The sequence below is a fragment of the Pinus tabuliformis genome, chromosome 2_2 (assembly GCF_031772625.1).
Source record: "Pinus tabuliformis cultivar Carrire ecotype Pingquan chromosome 2_2, CPIR1, whole genome shotgun sequence".
Classification (NCBI taxonomy): domain Eukaryota; kingdom Viridiplantae; phylum Streptophyta; class Pinopsida; order Pinales; family Pinaceae; genus Pinus; species Pinus tabuliformis.
In genome coordinates, this window is record NC_142300.1 from 574,659,510 (window position 1) to 574,680,392 (window position 20,883).

Here is a 20,883-nt window from a genome sequence, read left to right on the forward strand (position 1 = left end):
CTGATGGGGTCCAGCTTCGGCAAGCTGTCGCTAATCCACTTGGCTGAGTCTATCTCTTTAGCCTTCTTAACCAATTGTACAGATCCTCTAGGAACTTACACCAAAAAATTTCATACTGATCATTAGTGCCGTTATCATATAGAATTTCCTCGCTTACCTTGATGATCATTTGACTTCTACGGGTAGCCTGCTCCGCTACAAACTGATCTACTCTATGGTTCCACCAATCCCTTATCTCTCTTTTAAATATCCTCAACACCATAGTCTGAACCAGTTCTCGTACCTTCAAGTCCCGACAACGGAACCATTTGTTGGCTCGTGAGAGTCATCTGGGGGAGACCCTAGGTTCGGGCACAGGAGGCCAACAATGGTTCGTTGTAGTCTAGGACAGTGCCGACATTTTCACCTTACCCCAAAGGGCAAGGAGTCTCACCCGAGGCATGTCACGACCAAAAGGGAGAAGGGTTCAGCATGGAGTCGTGAAAGTCTTATTTGAGTTGCATTTAATCAAATACATGAATGCATTATATAAAACACAGATATAACAACATACTCATGATGTCAACGAACTATCGATTACATGCAATTGTTAAGTCATTCAAAAAAAGTTTAAAGATCCCTCATACACAGGGCCCAGATACATAATAAACCGCAACTGATCTTAGTAGATCTTTATATTAATCATGACAGTTAACCATTACAACATCACTCGGCTTCCACCGTAAACAACTACATAAAATACCCGGGTCAGTTCTGTGGGTACTGTGCAACTTCACGGACCATGTCTTCTTGGCTCCTATGATCTTCCCTTACATCGGCCACAACAAGAATCCTTTTCACCTTCCCTTAACCTTGCCCAATCTAACCCCACTCCTTTCCTGGTCTTCTCTTTTTATATCCCTTCTTTGTTACTTGGACTTCTAGTTCTTCCCCTCGGTTACTTCTGCACCTTCCCACCCCCTTGGTTGCCTTTGCCTCCCGCTGCCACCTTGCCGCAACTGCTTATTCCGCCAACCAGCCGTTGCTGCCACCTGTTTCCCTCTCGTCCCTTGGTTAGTCAAAATTGGTCAAAAACTTTTCAAAATGTAAACAAAGGCCCCAACAGAATTTTATTCACAATGCAGATAAGAGACAATGGAGAAATATAAATCACATTTGTATTACGCAACATGTCTGGGCCTTGGCTTGCTTTGTTCAGGCTGAGAAAATACAAATTTATAGGGGGTGAAGGAGGATCTAGAATCTTGCACGTGATTCAAATGAAGATCTACAAATTAATGGCGGTGTGGTAGGTTTGGCACAGGTGTGGCGGTGACGGTTGAAGATGACAGAGTGTCGGGGAGTCGGCGCCCGGCATTAGAATAGTGCGCGTTGATTTGGGTTCAAAGGTATCGCTGAAGTTCATGGTCTCTTCTAAGTGAATTCCAAATATTTTGCGGTAATCCCCACCATATGTGTTAGAATAATCCCGACATTGTCTATCCCTGTTCATGTGACGTCTATGCCTGTTCATGTGACGACGAATTCAGTATTAGTCGGCAGCAGGCGACGGTAGTCAACAGGTGTAGTTAAAGAAATAATGACAGTTGCTGTAGTTTCTACGACAGTCAGGATGCATAAATTTTCATGTTTGTGAATGAAATGATCAAACTCTCAGTGGAGAGTCTTCCTAGTTCTATCAACTGGTATCAGAGCCATGGAAGAGGCATGGAGGAACCGCCTTGAGATGCAGCAAGTAAACGGTGTGTTGAGATCCAGTCGTGGGTTTCATTACTCTGCATAGAGTGGAAAATCTGAGAGTGCATGGGCTGACCCTGTAATCGACCAGGTCATAATCCACGTCATAATACATTGTGAGCGTTGTTTATTTACTGGCGAAAGAGAAGGGACAAAGAGCGTTTCGGTGGTTAAGTCGGAGATTGGTCGAAAAATAGAATCACCTGGACAAAGTCGTGGAGTGAGAACTGAGTCAGTGATATGTTGCTTATGGCAGGAGTGCTAGACCAGTGCGTTGATCTGAGAGGAGTCGTACTATAGAGCCTCTATCGTATAGTTGGAGACCTGTTGAACGTTGTGGAGCAGTGTGTTGTGCATTCGCTGAAGGCAAAGCTGCTAAAGACTGTTAGGACGAGAACATAGAGAAGTTCGCTGCATATCGAAGTGGATTCGATGCCCGGATCAAGAAAAGGAGATAGAGACACTTTTGCGCAGGCTGGTGGAGGACGACACAAAACCCTACCACGCTGCAATGACGACTAGAATTGTGGGTCTTCGACTTGGGATTGACCAAAAATTGGAGCTTAAGGCGAGCATCGTTCACAGGTTTGCCTTTGCGGTTTATGACAAGAAAAGAGAGTTGCATTGCTTGGGTGGGGACTACTTTGAGATGGATCTTTCCGGGCCATCGTGGAAGTCACAGCCACCTGTGACGGACTTGGGAAATGATTCATATTTCTTAAGTCTGCATTTCGATCCCCCCTTCGCTGTGGGATTGTATAGTCTGAAAATCATTTTGTTGTTTGGGAACTACAATGAACTACGTCGAAGACGCGACAGTTGGACGCGCAGGGAAGAGATGTTGATTGCTATGTAGAGATTGTTGTTGATCTGAGCATGAAGTGGGCGTGGAGGAGCCGAGGAGCAATGTTCGAGTAATCTTTGGAGTGATGGTTAAACCAGGAGCCGCGTGGAGGAGCTATCCCAACCCACACTTGGAGGACGTCGAGTCAGAAGATTGAACCTGTTAGAAGTCGAGCACTGCATGGAGGTTATTATGGTGCTGTTAATTGAAGATGCCACCATAGATCGATGTGCTGTCAAGTGAAGAACACTACAGGAGAAGATTGATGTTGGAGTCTTGCCTGACAGGAGGAGGCGTAAACCCGAGCCAGCTTGAAGCAAAGTGAAGAGTTGTGTTGCTGTCCTATTGTGCGTAGAGCAGCGTGAGGGAGTTGGCAATGAGTGTTTGATTCTATACCTAGGGTTACAATTCGTGGCTGCCTAATGCAGAGGCTTGAATATTGTCCGCCATGTTAAAAGAAGTTGTGCAACGAAGAGCTTGTGAAGATCGACCGACATGTGGAGATTGTCATCCTGTTGATTTTGCTTTGGAGATAGAGCTCAGGTGAGCTGTTGAGAGGCTGCTCTGTGGAGTTGTGTGCGATCCAGTGTTCTCCGGAATAGGGCATAAGGGTGAGCCTATGAGTATTTAAGCTTGATGGTGTGCAGAGCTATGGGCTCTGTGGTGTGAAGAGCTAGAGGAGGGCTCAGTGGTTGTGAAGGGCAAATGGAGTTTGCCCTATTGTTGACACTATTGGGAAGCGTTGTTTCCACTGGTGTCCACTGAAGAGGGTTGTGCTGTCTGTGATGATTGTATGGTGCAGAGAGTGATTCAGTGGAGTAGGAGTTTCCGCTGATGAAGATTGTGTCAATTGTGATGCCTGTGTGGCGTAGATCGCAGAGAGTATCCAGTGGAATTGTTGGCAGATAGAAGTTTCTGCAACATCGTGTCCGTTGAAGAGAGTTGTGTTGTGTGAAATAAACAGCAAAATATGAAAGCCCCCTTATTAATTTTTTTTTATACTGTTGTAAGGCCTAGCTAAGACTAAGACCAGCAAGCACTTTAAAATTTAGGTCGTCGTGATTAGGGGGAGGTTTGTTAGAATAATCCCAACTACCTGTTCATGTGACGTCTATGCTTGTTCATGTGATGGTGCATGTAGTCAACAGGTTAGTTAAAGAAATAATGATAATTGATATAGTTTCTACGACAACCAAGATGTATAAATTTTCATATTTGTAAATGAAATTATCAAGCTCTCATTAGAAAGTCTTCCCAGTTCTATCAATATGTTGATATTAATTAATATGTTAAAAAATTATGTAATGAAAGTATCTGGATTGGTATGTATTATATCTTGAAATTCAAATTGAGTTGTGCTACACAAACTGACCTTTAATTCTCAGCGTGTTCCATAGATTAGTATTGCAATCACAATGTATACCCTATGTAATACCGAATGTATATCAAAATCCCATGGTATGTGGAATGTATATTAATATTTTAAATGGAGATTTCTTGATGGTGGAAAGACTATAAGAATTTTGGGATTTTCCTTTTGTTTACACATTTAGATTTTTTTTAATTACTATAATTTACGTATAATTTCTTTGTTATATAATTAAGAAATGTTATCTAATTACTATTTCTTAATTACGGTATAAAACTTTGATGTGAATTTTTTTTTAATTTTTTTTAACATTTCTTAATTACGGTATAAAATTTTGATGTGAATTTTTTTTAAATTTTTTTGTTCCAATATTTTTTTTTGATTTCGTGTTTGATTGGGTAGATTTTCACTTTATATTGTGTAATTTTTGGTTTAGTATCTGTTGTTTTGTATTTTGATGATTGATTATAGCGTATGTTGATTAAGAAAATTGAGAAAAATTAGAGATGTTTAATTACAAACAAATTTAAAATTAAGAGTGCAAACAAATTCAAAATTAAAAGTGTAGTGCTTTATGTTATTTTGTTAAGTGAAATATGGATCGTTTTTATTGAAGCAATTGCTACGCTATGAGTCATAAGGTATTTTTTAAAAATTGAACAAATGGAAAAGGGCAGATGGCCTAAGGTTGTCTTTAATGACATATTGTGCCAAAGAAAGAAGACTTGGATGCAACAAAATAACAAATGGTTTAGTAAATGGGGTATTTGTTTGAACATGTGTCCCATAAACAGTAAAGAGATAAAAGTTTTTGTTATCGATAAGTTCCACAAGCGTATTTGGGATAAAAACCTAGGGAGAAAAAAAAAATACTATATAAAAGTGTTTAATCCCACTCATAATCATCAACAAAAAGCATACATAGAGACTGATATTTTTTGGAAAGCTAAAATTCTTATTGCTCAGTTAATGACTAATTCTCATTCTCATTAACAACGTTGTGAAACTGGGCAGTGGAAAATGCCAAAAGAAGTGTGGGAAGAAAGAGTATGTATTTTTTGTTTTTCCGGAAAAACGGGAACATAAAAGCACTTCATTTTAGAATATGAAGCCTTCAAAGACAACAAGGAAAATTATGCAGATATTCTGGTAGCTAGCTCTTAATATAATCTATTTAGCTAAGGGTTTGTTGAAAAAATAAAGGTGTTTATTGTGAAGCTTCACAGGAAAATGATTGAATACATCAACCAAATAAAAAAGCAATCTTTATCCTCACACATGTTAAAATAATTTTCTTATTTTCACAATAGATATACAAAATGTACATAAATGTGGGAGAATGCCATTTTAGGAACATGTTTGAAATCTATTATCCGCCACAATGACTTATTTTGGACCTTGATTACAGGGTGGGAAAATAATAATCGCAAATGTTCACTCGGGTGCGTTGGGCAAGGTTCTGTCGCCAGGTTTGTGTGCCTCTATTCCTAGGATTAATCCACACATTAATGAATCGACCCATTTCTATGCAATTACAGCTACGTCCAGGCCCATATTGGTTTTCCCAGGTGATTTTTGGAAATTCCGTTGATGTTCTAAACATCATTAACCTTGCTACTGGAAACTCTGTATTAATTATAAGACGTACTGGTAATGTGGCAGAGCAGTTGTGAAAATATTACGTTCAACCAGTTTGTGCCAAGATTCAACCATTCAACCAGTTTGTGCCAAGATTAAAGAAAGTCAACTCACTCAATTGTGTAATGGCTTTACGTATACCACCAATCAAGCTATTGATACCTAGATTGAGATGAGTAACCTGACTCAAATTACCAATGGATTCAGGAATTTGACCATTAAATGAGTTGCTTTTTCAAGGGAGAAATAAGATAAATTTCTTATCAGACTTAAAACTGCAGGGATTGGCCCAATAAAATTGTTATAACTAATAAGCAATATTTGGATAGAGGTGCATTTGCTCAAAATGGGAGGGATGGGACCAGTGAGTGAATTGACATCAAATAAAGATATGATAGGTTTTTCATTAAACCCAAAGCAAAAGGAATTGGACCAGTGAAATTGTTGAATTCTATATACAAATGTTGCAGAGAGGAGCAGTTGCTCAAAGAAGCAAGTATATGTCTAGTGAGGTTGTTGACTTCCAAGTAAAGAGTAGATAGGCTTTTCATGAAACAGAATACAGGAGGGATTGGACCAGTGAGATTGTTGAATCCGACGGACAACTCTTGAAGAGAAGTGCAGTTGATCAGAGAAGTTGGAATATTAGATGAATATTTCCACTCAAACCATTGTTGGTTAAGCGAATATGTTCCAACTTGACTAGATGACCGAATTCTATTGGTATAGTCCCTGTCAAGCTGTTCACTGAGAGTCAGATCCATTGAAGCCGTGTCTTTGGAATAGAACCGTGGAGCAGATTAAAGATGGGGTCCAGCAATCGCAGCGCCTTTAACCGCCCAAACTCTGGTGGAATTATTCCTGTTAAATTATTCTGGGAAAGATTCAAAACTCTTAATAACGAGAGACTAGAAAGAGATGGTGAAATGCTACCTTGCAATCTTAATCCAGCCAGTGTTATGGCAGTCACTCGTTTTGTACGCCTTCTACAGAAATTGCCATTCCAGGAGCACACGTTATGGGAGTTTTCTGCCGTCAGTTGAGCAGCGATGAATCCGGATCCGATGTGAGTGCCTTTCTGAAAGAAAAAGGGCCTCCACGTCCCTTTGATCGCCAATATCCATGGATGAAGATCTGAATTCACCCTGCTCCAGATTACCTCCGTCTTCCTTTAAAACAAAATCATGGGGCCGAAAAGAAGCACTTCCACCCATATACGGCTGATCATGGAATAAACCATGTTGCCTGTGAATCTGTGAGGAATAAGTAACAGTGGCTGCAGGGACAGTAGTTAATGCAAGGCTCACAAATCACATAAGCATCGTCATCGCCATAGTACCTTTCTCCATTTCTCTCTTTCCCAATCCTAACGGTTTCAATGGGTTGCCTGTGAGATCCCTTGTGTGCAAACACACATATATATTGCAGTTCTCATATTGAGTCGCTAGAGGTGCCCAATCAGTTGAAAAATCTAAATGTAAAATATGGGCTGGTCTCAGGTGTAACGCAAAATAGTGTAAGAAGATGAATACAGACTAAGTAGGATTGACAGTGAACTACAGAACTTAAGTACCTAAAATTAGAAGATAGTTAGCGGAAATGACACAATTATCACTATTTTTTAGAAGCTTTGTATGCTGGGAAAACAGACAGTAAACAAGATCCATGTATTTTTATATTTTTATATTAATATAAAAATAATTTTTTTCCATAAAAAATAATAGATTAACTTTTAATATCAAAATAAGAATTCAGACTTAAAAACCTTTAGTTTCATCCTTACTATTATATTAGAAATATATAAGCATTATTAAATCTAAATATTTCATAATTTTTTTCAAAAATAAATATTCCACATGACCTATTTTTAAATAAACTAAATTTGATTTTATCCTTTTTAATATAAATGATAAAAAAAGAAATTCCACATTATTAAAGCCTAAATCATCCGTAATATTTTATATTTTAAAAATACTATTCTAAACTACCCTAAACAAAACATATTTATATACCAAAAAAACAAGACAGCAGTAAAGTTGAAAATAAATATCATAATCTTTGTAAAGTATTAGTTTATAAGAGCCAGCTATATTCTTTACAACATCCATACAGGGCAACTTTTTATTTAACGTACGTGTTTAACTAATTTAACTTATCAACGGATTTAGTTTCGTGAATATTTACATGGTTACAAACGGTTACGAATGTAATGAATTATAATTTTAAACAGCTATAAAATTGGTATGCAACGTGTTGAATATATTAAAGTAATGAATCATTTATATCACATAGTGAATCATTTACACATTATTTGGAAATCTTTTTTAGTGGGGAAGAGCATCTCTGTTGAAGAAGCAATATTTATATATATATTCGCTGAAGCTGCGAAGCGAAATTTGAAATGGGGCCACCAGATCCATCACATCATATATATAAGCTACCGTGCAGCGCCACAATAAAAAATTATTTTGGGAATCTATACACTCCAAAAAATGGTTGTATTTTTGGAGGTATGATCCAATCTCTAGTTTTTTTACATAACATTATTATGCCTACAAGCACCCCAAATCCAATCCCTGTGCCCAACCCCACTGCAATCAATGATACATGTTTATTGACACGACTGAACCATGTCTCACTAACACCTTTCATTGTGCTTTTTTGAGGTTGTTTTTCTTTTTCCTTGCATGCTGGTAAAGGAAAACCACATAAACACTCGTTACTTTGAAATGAAGTAGAATTGAAAGTGTCAAATTGTGTTCCTTTCGGGATCCTCCCACAAAGTTTGTTGGATGAAATATCCAAAGATGCAAGCATAGTTAAATTAGAGAGCTCTTGAGGGATCTTGCCACTCAAATCATTATTGGCCAAGTCCAATTGTTCCAAAGTAGATATTTCACCAAGAGATGCAGGTATTTTCCCTTCTAGCCGGTTCCTTGATAAATTTAACAACCGTAGGCTACTGAGATTTCCTATGCTTGGAGGTATTTCTCCCACAAGATTATTGTTGGACAAGTCCAATATTGTGTTTGTTGACAACACATATGTTAGAGTGTACTCAAATCCCTTGATGACGATATCTAGATCCTCATAGAGTGTATTACCACTGAGTTTGGAAGACCCGACAATTTTGAATCCTTGAAGTCTTTGAAGATTGGATGGTATCCTTCCACTAATTCTGTTGTTGGATAAATCCAACACTTGCAATTGGGTCAGACTTGTGATGTTTGAAGGAATATCCCCATGAAGTTTATTATAACTGACACTTAAAACTCTCAACTCATGAAAGGATCCAAGGTACCCAGGTAGTTGACCTGTGAATTCATTTCTACTTAAATCTAGTAGTTGAAGTCGGGTGCATTGAGCCAAAGAATTAGGGAGAGTTTGAAAGAAGTTATTAGAATAAACTGAGAGAACCTCCAAAGAAACAGGAAATCCTATGTCTAGATTTCCACTCAATTTGTTCTCAGACACCTTCAACCTCTGTAACATGGTGCATTTACTTAAAGTTGGTGGTATTGTCCCTGACAAGAAATTGCTTTGCAACAACAAACTCTTCAAAGATTTGCAATTGCCTAGAGATGTAGGAATCTTTCCATTCAACTTGTTTTTGGATAAGTCTAACACTTCTAGTCCTGCACATTGACCAATGTGATGAGGGATTGGTCCATCAAGATTGTTATCAGCTACAGATAATTGTTGAAGTGAAACCAAAGCACAAATACTTTCCGGAATGCTACCAGAAATTTGATTTAAATGCAAGTAGAATCTTGTAAGAGATTGAAGCTTTCCTATACTATTTGGAATTGCATTTATAAAATTGTTGGTATCTAGATAAAGCTGTTCAAGCTTCTTCAAAGCGGAAATTCCTTCCGGTATTCTTCCATTCAACCAATTTGTTCCAAGATTAAGGAAGGTCAACTCACTCAATTGTGTAATGGCTTTAGGTATACCACCAGTCAAGCTATTCATACCAAGATTAAGGTAAGTAATCTGAGTCAAATTACCAATGGATTCAGGAATTTCACCATTAAGTGAGTTGCTTTCAAGGGTCAAATAAGATAAATTTCTCATGAGACCTAAAACTGCAGGGATTGGCCCAGTAAAATTGTTATAACCAATAGACAATATTTGGAGAGAGGTGCAGTTTCTCAAAATGGGAGGGATAGGACCAGTGAGTGAATTGACATCCAAGTAAAGATATACTAGGTTTTTCATTAAACCCAAAGCAGAAGGAATTGGACCAGTGAGATTGTTGAATCCTAAATACAAATATTGGAGAGACGAGCAGTTGCTCAAAGAAGCAGGGATGTGTCCAGTGAGGTTGTTGACTTCCAAGTAAAGATTAGATAGGCTTTTCATCAAACCGAATACCGGGGGGATTGGACCAGTGAGATTGTTGAATCCGATGATCAACTCTTGGAGGGAGGTGCAGTTGCTCAAAGGGGGAGGGATGTGACCGGTGAGGAAGTTGCCATCCAAGTAAAGATATGATAGACTTTTCATCAAACCGAAAACTGGGGGATTGGACCAGTGAGATTGTTGTATTGGATAGACAACACCTGGAGAGAGGTGCAGTTGCTCAAAGGGGGAGGGATATGGCCAGTGAGCCAGTTGTTACTCAAGTAAAGAATTGATAGGCTTTTCATCAAACCGAATACCGGAGGGATTGGACCAGTGAGATTGTTGTATTGAAGGGACAACCCTCGGAGAGCAGTGCAGTTGCCAACAGAAGTTGGAATAATTCCAGTCAGACTATTGTTGGCCAAGCGAACATGTTCCAACTTGACTAGGCGACCGAATTCTGTTGGTATAGTCCCTGTCAAGCTGTTTACTGAGAGTCGGATCCATTGAAGTCGTGTACAATTACACAATGCCTTTGGAATAGAACCGTGGAGCAAATTAAAGCTGAGGTCCAGCGATCCCAGCGCCTTTAGCTGCCCCAACTCCGGTGGAATTATTCCTGTCAAATTATTCTGGGAAAGATTCAAAACTCTTAATAACGAGAGACTGGAAAGAGATGGTGAAATGCTACCTTGCAATCTTAATCCAGGCAGTATTATGGCAGTCACTCGCTTTGTGCGCTTTCTGCAGAAAATGCCATTCCAGGAGCACACGTTATGAGAGTTTTCTGCCGTCCAGTTGAGCAGCGATGCATCCGGATCCGATGTGAGTGCCTTCCTGAAAGACAAAAGGGCCTCTACGTCCCTTTGATCGCCAGTATCCATGGATGAAGATCTGAATTCACCCTGCTCCAGATTGCCTTCGTCTTCCTTTAAAACAAAATCATGGGGCCGAAAAGAAGCACTTCCACCCATATACGGCTGATCATGGAATAAACCATGTTGCCTGTGAATATGTGAGGAATAAGTAAGAGTCGCTGCAGGGACAGTAGTTAATGCGAGGCTCACAAAGCACATAAGCATCGTCATCGCCATAATACCTTTCTCCATTTCTCTCTTTCCCAATCCTAACGACTTGAATGGGTTGCCTGTGAGTTCCCTTGCGTGCAATCACACATATAAATATTGCAGTTCTCATATCGAGCCATTGAAGGTGTCAGATCAGTTGAAAAATCTAAATGCAAAATATGGACTGGTCCCAGCTGTAACGCAACTTGCGGAAAGTGACGGAAAGCTAAAGCGCAAACACTCTTTCTTTGTTTTTTAAATGCCGTCGAACATACGAAACCGAACTTTCCTCGTTGTAACTGCTGCACGACACGTTTCGCAGCTAACAATTGTCATCCACCAAATCCTCGGCGGCGTTACGGCTCTTCAAAGAAATTTCCGCACCATTAGAAAATAGAGATGAAAATATGCCGTCATAAGCACTCCAGGAAATTTCCACACCATGAGCATAGAGATGAAAATAGCCGTCGTAAGCACTCCAGGAAATTTCCACACCATGATCATAGAGATGAAAATATGCTGTCGTACTAATTGTTTATGGAAATATGCTGTCGTACTAATTGTTTATGGTGTTAATAGATTATCGAAAGAAAATTGTGGGAATTTATTTTCTTATATGCAAGTTAATTGGAAAGTATATGGAATGTGACATATTTCAAAGGAAAATGGTATAAATTTATTATCTTTTTCAAAAAAAATCGTTCATGCTTTTAATTATTTAGGAAATAAAGGTGGAGAAGTTATCAAAGAAAAGTGTGGATACTCATTTATTTCATATGATATTTAATGGGAAGGTAAATGGAATGATATGTATGTGCGAAGAAAGTTGTGTAAATTCATGATTTTTATTTGAAAATTTGTTGGTAGTAATATTGATTGGGACATAAAGGTGAAAAAGTTGTCTTAAATTGAATTTGGTGCATTGGTCACATGGTATTATTGAAGAAAAATGTGGAAACTTATTTGTTACATCATATTTAGTGGGGAAGTCATATTAAATTAGACATATTTGTGAACAAAGTTGTGCAAACTCATGATTTTATGTGGAAATTGGTTGGCACTCATATTGACTAGGACGCAAAAGTGAACAAGTTATAGGAACTAACTGTTTTTAGTTTGAATTTAGTTGGTGGGTTAATTTTTTGAGACATATTATCAAAGAAAGGTGTTGAAACTTATTCTATATGAAATTTAGCAAACACGTTGTATTGAATGAGATATTGGTAAAAAAAGTTGTTGAAACTTATTCTATATGAAATTTAGCAAGCACATTGTATTGAATGAGATATTGGTAAAAAATTTGTTGAAACTTAATCTATATGAAATCTAGCAAGCACTTTGTATTGAATGAGATATTGGTTAAGAAAGTTGTGCAAATTTACTAATTCTATTTAGAAGTTGGCTTGTATGGGAAAAATGAAATAAGAAATGAAGGTGAAGAAATTGAAAACCAATTCATTTGAATTTTAATTTTATTGATAGGTTGATTAAATTCTTTTAAGGAAATATTTATATGTAATGATTCATAGTGGAAATCAAAATAGATCTCAAAAATTAATAGAACTAAGAAGTTATGTATTATCAATATTAATATAAATAATTATAAAACAAAATAAAAATAAAACATAAAAAATAGGTAGTGTAATAATAAAACCAAATGTGATCTATAACTTCCAAAAGGACAAAAGTCTTGGTCCAAACAAACTTCCTATTGAGTTTTATATCAAATGTTGGGACTTCATAAGTGATGATCTTCTCTTTGTTATCGAGTAATCTCACTCTTCATGCTAGACATTGGGACCTTTCAACTCTACTTTCCCTGCTCTTATCCCTCATTCTGATAACCATGTTTCTTTTGACCAATCGAGGTCTATTTCCCTCTACAACTCAATTTAAAATATCATCACAAAAATCATTGTGTTTCACCTAAAGCTCATCCTCTCCCACCATATCTCCTTTGAGCAATTTGGTTTTCTTTCAAATAGGCATATACATGAGGCCATTGGTATGGCTCAGGAGGTTCTTCACTTCATCCATACCTTTAGACAAAAATCCCTTGTTCTCAAAGTTGACCTCTCAAAGGCTTTCAATAGGGTCAATTGGCTATATATCCACCTCCTCTTACTTCACTTGAGTTTTTCCTTCTCCTTTGTGACTTGGGTTCTAAACTCTATCTCTTCCCCCTTCTTTGTAGTTCTAATCAATGGGGTTGCCTCCCCTTTTTAAATGTTGAGTGAGGTCTTCACCAAGGATGTCCCCTCTCACCCCTTCCTTTTCTCCTTATTGTGAAGGGGTTGAAAAGGATGATCCCATATGGCGTTCACTCTAGTAGCTTCAAAATAATCACCTTATCTCAAAACTACTTTCTGACACATCTACTTTTTGTTGACGACATCCTCATCTTATGAAATGGGGATATTTTTCATATAAACCACCTTCAATCCCTCCTAGAGTTGCTCATCCAGGACACAAACATGAAAATAAATAGATAAAAGTCCTCTTTATATTACTGGGAAATCCCAAAAAATGATATGTCTTCAATTTAAAATATTCACTCTGTTCCCATAAAGAACATCGAACATGTGTCAAATATCTGGGCTTCGTTCTTAAACCATGCAATGATCATGTTCTTGATTAGGGATGGACTATAGAGAAAATTAAAAATAAAAATAAAATTTGGAGTAATTGTTGGCTATCTCAGGTTGGTCGTCTAGTTCTTTCCAAATTTGTCATTGAAGCAATTCCTGCTTTTTGGGCCTCCCTAGCATGCACAAATGAGGGGATATGAAGAAAGATATAACAATTTTCTACTAGATTCTTTTGGTATAGAATGTAGGAAAAGTTTACCTTTGCACTCACAACCTGGAACTCCATCTCCCATCATAAATCTTTTGGTGGTTGGGGAATAAAATAGCTTTCTAAATTCGTCCAATCTCTAGTAGCCAAAGGGGTTTGTTGTCTCTCTCAGGGAAATGGCTTGTGGGTGAATACATTGGCTCAAAAATATGTTCAGCCCTTATCCATAATGGATTGCATTCGCACTCCCATAAAATCTTAGAATGCCTCCACAGCCTAGAAGGCAATACCCAAGGTATTTGTCATAAGCGTAAACCATCTCTGTTGGAAAGTGTTATGAAATCAACTCACAAAAAGATAGAAAAGATAGATCAACGCCTTAGAATTCAGCCTCTTCGAGGGGTAAACCTCCTTTACATTACACAAATGATCAATTCTTGGATGATACAAATGACAATACCTCCTTTCTATATATAGGAGTGTAAAGGGTCATAATATAATCAAAGTCGACATAACAATAATAATGTAAGGGCACAATAATAACAATAGTGGGCTTATATGGGGCACAATAATGGCAATATGGGGACTACATGGGCACAACAATATAGTAAGGGGATTGTACTAATAACAATAACGGGTTACACTAGTAGTATAGGGACCTAACATGCCCCTCTCCTTCAAAAAGTGTTGTCCTCAATGCTTGAGTAGTTCTTGATGCTTCTGTATAAAATTCTTGTCCTCCCATGTGGAATATTCAGTGGGTAAGTTCTTCCACTTAATGAGATACTCTGAAATTGATCGATTTCGTAGCTGTCGGGTTCTTGTTTCTATGACTGCTCCAGGCTCCAATATGATTTTTCCTTCCTCGTCAAGTTCTGGCAATATTGTTTGAACTGGTAACTTCTGCAACTTCTGAATGAGTGGACACACTTCTTCGTCCTTCTTCCATTCATCCCTTACTTCATTTATCCAATCTGGTTGGATAATAGAAATAACAAAAAACAATGCTTCCACATCCTCATCCTTTCTTGAGAGTGCATCTACAACAACATTTTGCTTCCCTTTTTTGTATATGATTTCAAAGTCATAACCCAACAAATTTATGACCCAATTTCTGTTCTTCTAAAGATAATCTTTGTTCTAAAAGTATTTAAGAATATCATGATCCATTTTTACCTTGAAGTGTCTTCCCATTAAGCAAGGTCGCCATTTCTTAAGTGCATGTATTATTGCCAACATTTCCTTCTCATAATTAGCTTGCTTGAGATATAGCCGTAAAAATACCCAATCACCCAAATCAAAACTTCTTTCATTGCGATGTTGATCTGCCTGTTGTTTCATTCGATTCTGCACCAAGGTGGCATTATCCTTTAAATGTTGGAGAACTTGTTGTTGATGCTCGATGTGATCTTTCACTACTTGAATATTTTTCTTCTTCATATTTCCTTCTATCTTGAGAGTTTGAGGGGTCACAATTTCTTCCAATGCATTACAAGATATGGTTGGATTTGTTTCTTGATGCTTGATGTGATCTTTCACTTATTGAACATTTTTCTTCTTGATATGTCCTTCTATATTGATATTTCGAGGAGTGGTAATTCCGTCCAATACATTACAAGATATTTTTGGATTCATTTCTTTGTTCTCGATGTGATATTTCACTTCTTGAACTTTTTCCTTCTTGATATGTCCTTCTATCTTGCGAGTTTGAGGAGTGGTAATTCTTGCCAATGCTTTACAAGAAATGGTTGGATTCATTTCTTCTTTCTTTGGGGTTAGTTCATGGTGTATATCCTCTTATTTCGATGTTTCTTGATCATTTTCTTCCTCTTCATAATCTATGTAAAATAATTTCTTCTTAGCACACTTATGACCTTTAGTGTATTTGCTATCATAATTGTAACAAAGCCCTTTTTCTCTTTTTTCTTCCAATTGTTGTTGTGTAAACCTTGTAGGTTGTGGAAGGTTAGGAGAAAAAACACTTCCATAATTATAGTCGTAAGTGGTGGGATTCCTTGTTTCCATAATTTCGCTTTCAATTTTTCTTGCCCACCTGAATGCCTTCTCCAATGAATCTGGTTCCCAAAGATGAACCTCATGTTGAATGTTATCCTTTAAATTCCCTATGAAGACATCAATCCTTTGCTTCTCTGGAATATCATTTACCCTTATATTCAATTTTTGAAAGTCCTCAATGTGCTCTTCCATTGAACCCCTTTCTTTGATATTTATCAATTGGCTAAAGAAGGTGTTTCTCTTTGTATCCTCATACTGTGCTATTATTTTCTCCGTGAAAATTGACCACGTAACAAGTGGTTTACGAGAACAAAGCCCTTTATACCATAAAAATTGATCTGGTTCTAAATATGAAGATGCAATGCGTACCTTTTGTAACAGTTTCACTTCTTGTAGATCAAAATATTGCTCCATCTGTAGTATCCAATTTACTGGATCCTTTCCATCAAACTTCCCCATATCGCCTTTTCTTGATTTTAGGAGCTCGATCTTGAAACAACTATAACTCTGTAGTTTCAGATCTCCAAGTTCTGAAATTGTCTTTTGTAGTAGCCCTCTAAGTCCTCTTCCTAACCCTACAAATTTGATTAGAATTTGATTCTCCAAGGAAGAGTTATGCCCAACCTCCTAATATGACCTGATTATATAATGTTTCAGTAGAGCGAACTTGTATGACATGCCACATGTCACTGTTTTGGCTTTCGGATCTGAAAAATATACTTAGAAAACTAAAGTTCGTCCTCTTTCTGTAACTTCTTACGAAATTTCACTTTGTTACTCAGAAAAAAATTTATGACGATTTTTCCAAGGTCACCTGTGTAGAATGTAATTTGGGAGTCTGCAAAAACCCTAACTTCCTCAGATGATATCTCCAAAAATGTAGCGAAAAAAGATTTGAAATTCAGACCCGAGGTTCAGACTGATTCCTTCTCAAATGGGTTTTTTTTCAGCTTCTAAAACTTCTTAGCAAAAACGTTATAGCGAAAATTCCACGATGAGCTATTTGGAGTAGCAAAACCCTAGAATCCAAAGCTCTGATACCAAATGTTATGAAACCAACTCACAAAAAGATAGAAAAGATAGATCAATGCCTTAGAATTCAGCCTCTTCGAGGGGGAAACCTCCTTTATATTACATAAATGATCAATTCTTGGATGATACAAATGACAATACCTCCTTCCTATATATGGGAGTCTAAGGGGTCATAATATAATCAAAGCCGACATAACAATAATAGTGTAAGGGCACAATAATAACAATAGTGGGCTTCTATGGGGCACACTAATAACAATATGGGGACTACATGGGCACAACAATATAATAAGGGGTTGTACTAATAACAATAACATGTTAGACTAGTAGTATAGGGATCTAACAGAAAGTTAGAAATGGATAAAACATACTTATCGAGAAGGATTCATGGATAGGAAATATTCATTGGTATCATCTTCTTGATCCTCTAATACATGTTCTGGGGGGGGGGGTGGAATTCACTTTAAAGCAAGCTTCAACAAGACTTTCTTGGTTGTCTATTGTTGATCTTCAGGTAGAAGGGAAGGATGTGGTTTCTTGGGAATATTACGTTAGGGCCCTCAAATTCTCCAATATTTTCCTTTCAAATAATGAAGATAAACTTATATGGACCATAAGCCTCCATGGGAGACATGCACCAAAAATTGGTTATTTATCCCAAATTCTAGAAATGGTATATTCTCCATGGTGGGAGGAAATTCTTTGGAAACTTAGTTGCTCCCATAAATTAATAATTTTCGCGTGGATCATGCTAAAAGGAAATGTTCCAACTCGGGACACACTACAAGGACACTCCTTTCAAGGCCCCAGTATATGTATGCTCTGCCAATTAGAAGCATAATCTACCCCCCATCTATTTATCAGTTGTCCCTTAAAAAAAGGTTTGGATGGAAGTCAAAGGCTCTTGCCCACAAGCAAAGGATTGACATGCGGAAAATATATCAAGTTTCGTATATCCTTGGATTACTAGTTCTTTTCTTGATAAATTAGAGATCCTACCATTTTGTGCTAGTTGGGGTTCTAGGCTCAAATGTAATGTGGCTATATTTGAAAATTAACCTCCAATTTCTCTTAAAGAACCCTCTCAAAGCCTTGCGATCTTATCCATTCCCCCCCCCCCCCCCCCCCCCCCATATTCATGTACCCTTCTCCACCCATCTATATTGAAATCCAAACTGGTTGTCCATGTGATCTTTTTTATGATGCTGCCCAAGGCTCCCCTTATATTGGTGGAGTTGGGGGTGTTCTTCATCTCTCACCCTCCCATTCTCTCTCATTTTCTGCAAATATTGGCCCAACCTCAAATAACATGGATGGGAATATTTCACTTTAAACAATAATCCTTTTAGACATCTCAAAAATGTCCATGCCATTCATATCTGTTGAGATTCTCAAGGGGTGTTGGGGTTAGTTTTGAGAAGAAGAAAAGTTGAAGAAATGTCAAAATTTTGAGGCATTTTTGGGAGTTGTTCATAGAAAGGTGGAGTAGAAACAATGTAGAGAAATGACACACATATATGTCATAGAAGGATGTGTATGCAGAACTTGAGAAAAAAGGAGAACCATGCATAAATGAGTAGTGTGTGAAGCGAATGGGTGAAATGGATAAGTTTGACGACATCTTCGAAATAATTTTGAATTGATCCATATTAGCAAGTGTAGTGTGTCTTCCCATGGTAACTATTTTCCTTGGCATTGTCATTGGTATCATGGTTTATTCATAAGTATGAACTATCTATAAATAGGCAGATGCCAAAGGATTTGGGTTGTTTGGTTGGTTCATGATTGATTCCATATTAGTTCTTTATTGTTGCTTTAAAGTTATGAGATTTAGGTTGGTGAGCCGAAGTGACTATTATTGTAGTATTGTCAGTGTTGTGTCAAGCGTCCTTTTGATTATTAATGAAAGATGGTTGAAGCTTAGTTTGTTCTCATTTCTTGTGTTTGTGAGATGATTGTATCATGCATTTTTGCGTAATGGTTGTGCTTCCTCACTAAGATTATTACAACATTATAGCTAATTAAGACACCCTTTTCTAAAATTTTATTTTGATTTCTCAATATTTCAATGTATGTTCTATATATTTACATATGGGGTTCACATTAAATAATGGTTAATATTTTTTAGAATGGTTGTATTGGTTCAATTCCTATTCCCTTCACAACTATAGAAGTCTGATTCCTATAGTCCCCCTCAATGCCTTAGGTGAGAATTCACCTCTCTTGGCCACACTTCATGCATAACCTAGGTTGAACTATAAAACACACCAACAAATGGTTTTGTTGTTGGGACTAGGGTTTGTGATTGAAGGGAATGTGGAATCCCACAAGGGAGGAAATCAAACATTGGATTGAAGAAAAGGAGCAGTGGTTTGTTGCTAGTGAAATCAAAGATTAATTGATCAGCGTGGATGAATGGCTACAATGGTATGCTTTCAAGGTCTACTATGAAATTTTCTTTTCTGAGTTTCTGCATTTTCTAGCATAATGGATTTAGAAGTTCAATGATCAAAATATAAAATGACACCTTATTGAACCTAGAAGGTGGACTCCTGAGTTAGTTCAACATTTACTATTTTTGGACTATAAGATATCCCTTACCATAGATTACTGGTTTGAGAGTATATTATAAGGATATATTATAATGTTTTCTATTGAAGCTATAATCTCTTATAACATTGTTGAGAGAAAGTTTTTAAACCGCCCATGTGGAAGATATATTCGATCATTGTTTAATCTCATTGAGACGTTGTTGTGTGATAAGGGTGTTTTGAATATGAAGTGTGACACCATGAGCAACTAAACCCCTCATGTGCAAAGGGCGAGCTAGGGGATGGCTAGGAAATAATATGAAGAAATAGGGCTAGGATGTAGGGGTAAAAGGATGAATATAATGGACGAGTTGTTGAGAACTCCAAATGAGATTGTTAGGAGGTATGCCACAGAATTCAAGAGAGATAGTACATGGACGAAAATGTATGAAATATTTCCAGAGTGGTGTCTTGTGTAGTGGAAGAAGGTTCTAAGGCAGCAATGGTAGAGAAGAGGTTGGTGTCAGCATCTGTATTTAAGTCTAATAAAGGATAAGGAGAGAGGCCATAGGACAAGGAAAAGTAGTAGAGACTAGAGAAGCCCTAAGAGAGAGAACATTGGCATACCGTGCATAGAAGCTGAGGATGGAGGACCTTTCTAGCACAACTTGAGGACAATAGAATACATGCATTTTTACAACCCTAGTTAAAATATGCCATACATCAAACCCATGACCTCACATGCACTAGTTGATTAGGAGGTAAGTACCCCAAGAAAAGTTTTACATATTTTAGTCAACAAAGAGAGTGAGTATAGTCAAGATAGTAGTAGGAGTGAGTCTAGTCACTTGAAGGGAAGAAAACCATAAAGTCCTTTGTTGAAGCACATTACATAGAGTGCGATGTAGTAGATAGTGATTATACCTAGTATACCATTATCAGGGACGAGTAGGTAGAAGAAAATGGAAGATACTTCCAAGATTCTCATGTTACATGGTTCAGGGACTGAAGATCTTAAACAACATCTATTTGTGTGTGAGGCAGTATGGGCTACGGATAACGTTGAAGATGATTGCACAAAGATTATATAGTTGGTAACTTCTTTCAGAGATCAGGCATTAGCCTAGTATATGAATTATAGGAATAATTCTCTAGTTGGAGAGTTGATAACCCCATAAGACATTAAGCAGGTAGCATTGAAAGAATTTTGTAGGCTTAATTCTACATCTCAGTGTATCATATAGTTGAAGGAGATCAAGCAGGGAAAAAAAAATCTATTTGGGACTATGATAAGAGATTCAAATTTTTGTTAGGTCAATTGGAAATTTGAAATCCCTTATGAGAAGCATAAGGAGTGGTTTATTGTCAAATTGTTGTTGAATATTCAAGTGCCTTTGACATAGTAGAATCTTCAAACCCAGTCAAAAGCATTGGATATTGCATTGAAGTTGGAGGCATCTCTAAAAACTAGTGGAGAGAGTTCTATCATAGTACAACTTCAATCGTAGA

The 20,883-nt window shown here is 37.4% G+C and overlaps 1 protein-coding gene across 1 annotated transcript; it reads right to left on the bottom strand.

Annotated features, from left to right (window-relative positions):
- Nucleotides 1-7,786: 7,786 nt before the first annotated feature.
- On the bottom strand, nucleotides 7,787-11,083 carry LOC149193966 (uncharacterized). Its single transcript, XM_089407103.1, has 2 exons — nucleotides 10,243-11,083; nucleotides 7,787-10,105 (listed from the first exon to the last, which is right to left on the bottom strand). The coding sequence occupies exons 1-2, from the start codon at nucleotides 11,039-11,041 to the stop codon at nucleotides 8,052-8,054; spliced, it is 2,853 nt and encodes a 950-aa protein (XP_089263229.1). The 5' UTR covers nucleotides 11,042-11,083; the 3' UTR covers nucleotides 7,787-8,051.
- Between the last annotated feature and the right edge of the window lie 9,800 nt (nucleotides 11,084-20,883).

What these genes read in the sequence shown, in the direction of transcription:
- LOC149193966 (XM_089407103.1), bottom strand. Translation starts at nt 11,041, where the DNA reads ATGGAGAAAGGTATTATGGCGATGACGATGCTTATGTGCTTTGTGAGC. An exon ending in TCCAATCCCTCCGGTATTCG is followed by an intron (nt 10,106 to 10,242) that starts GTTTGATGAAAA and finishes CCAATCCCCCAG; the next exon opens with TTTTCGGTTTGATGAAAAGT.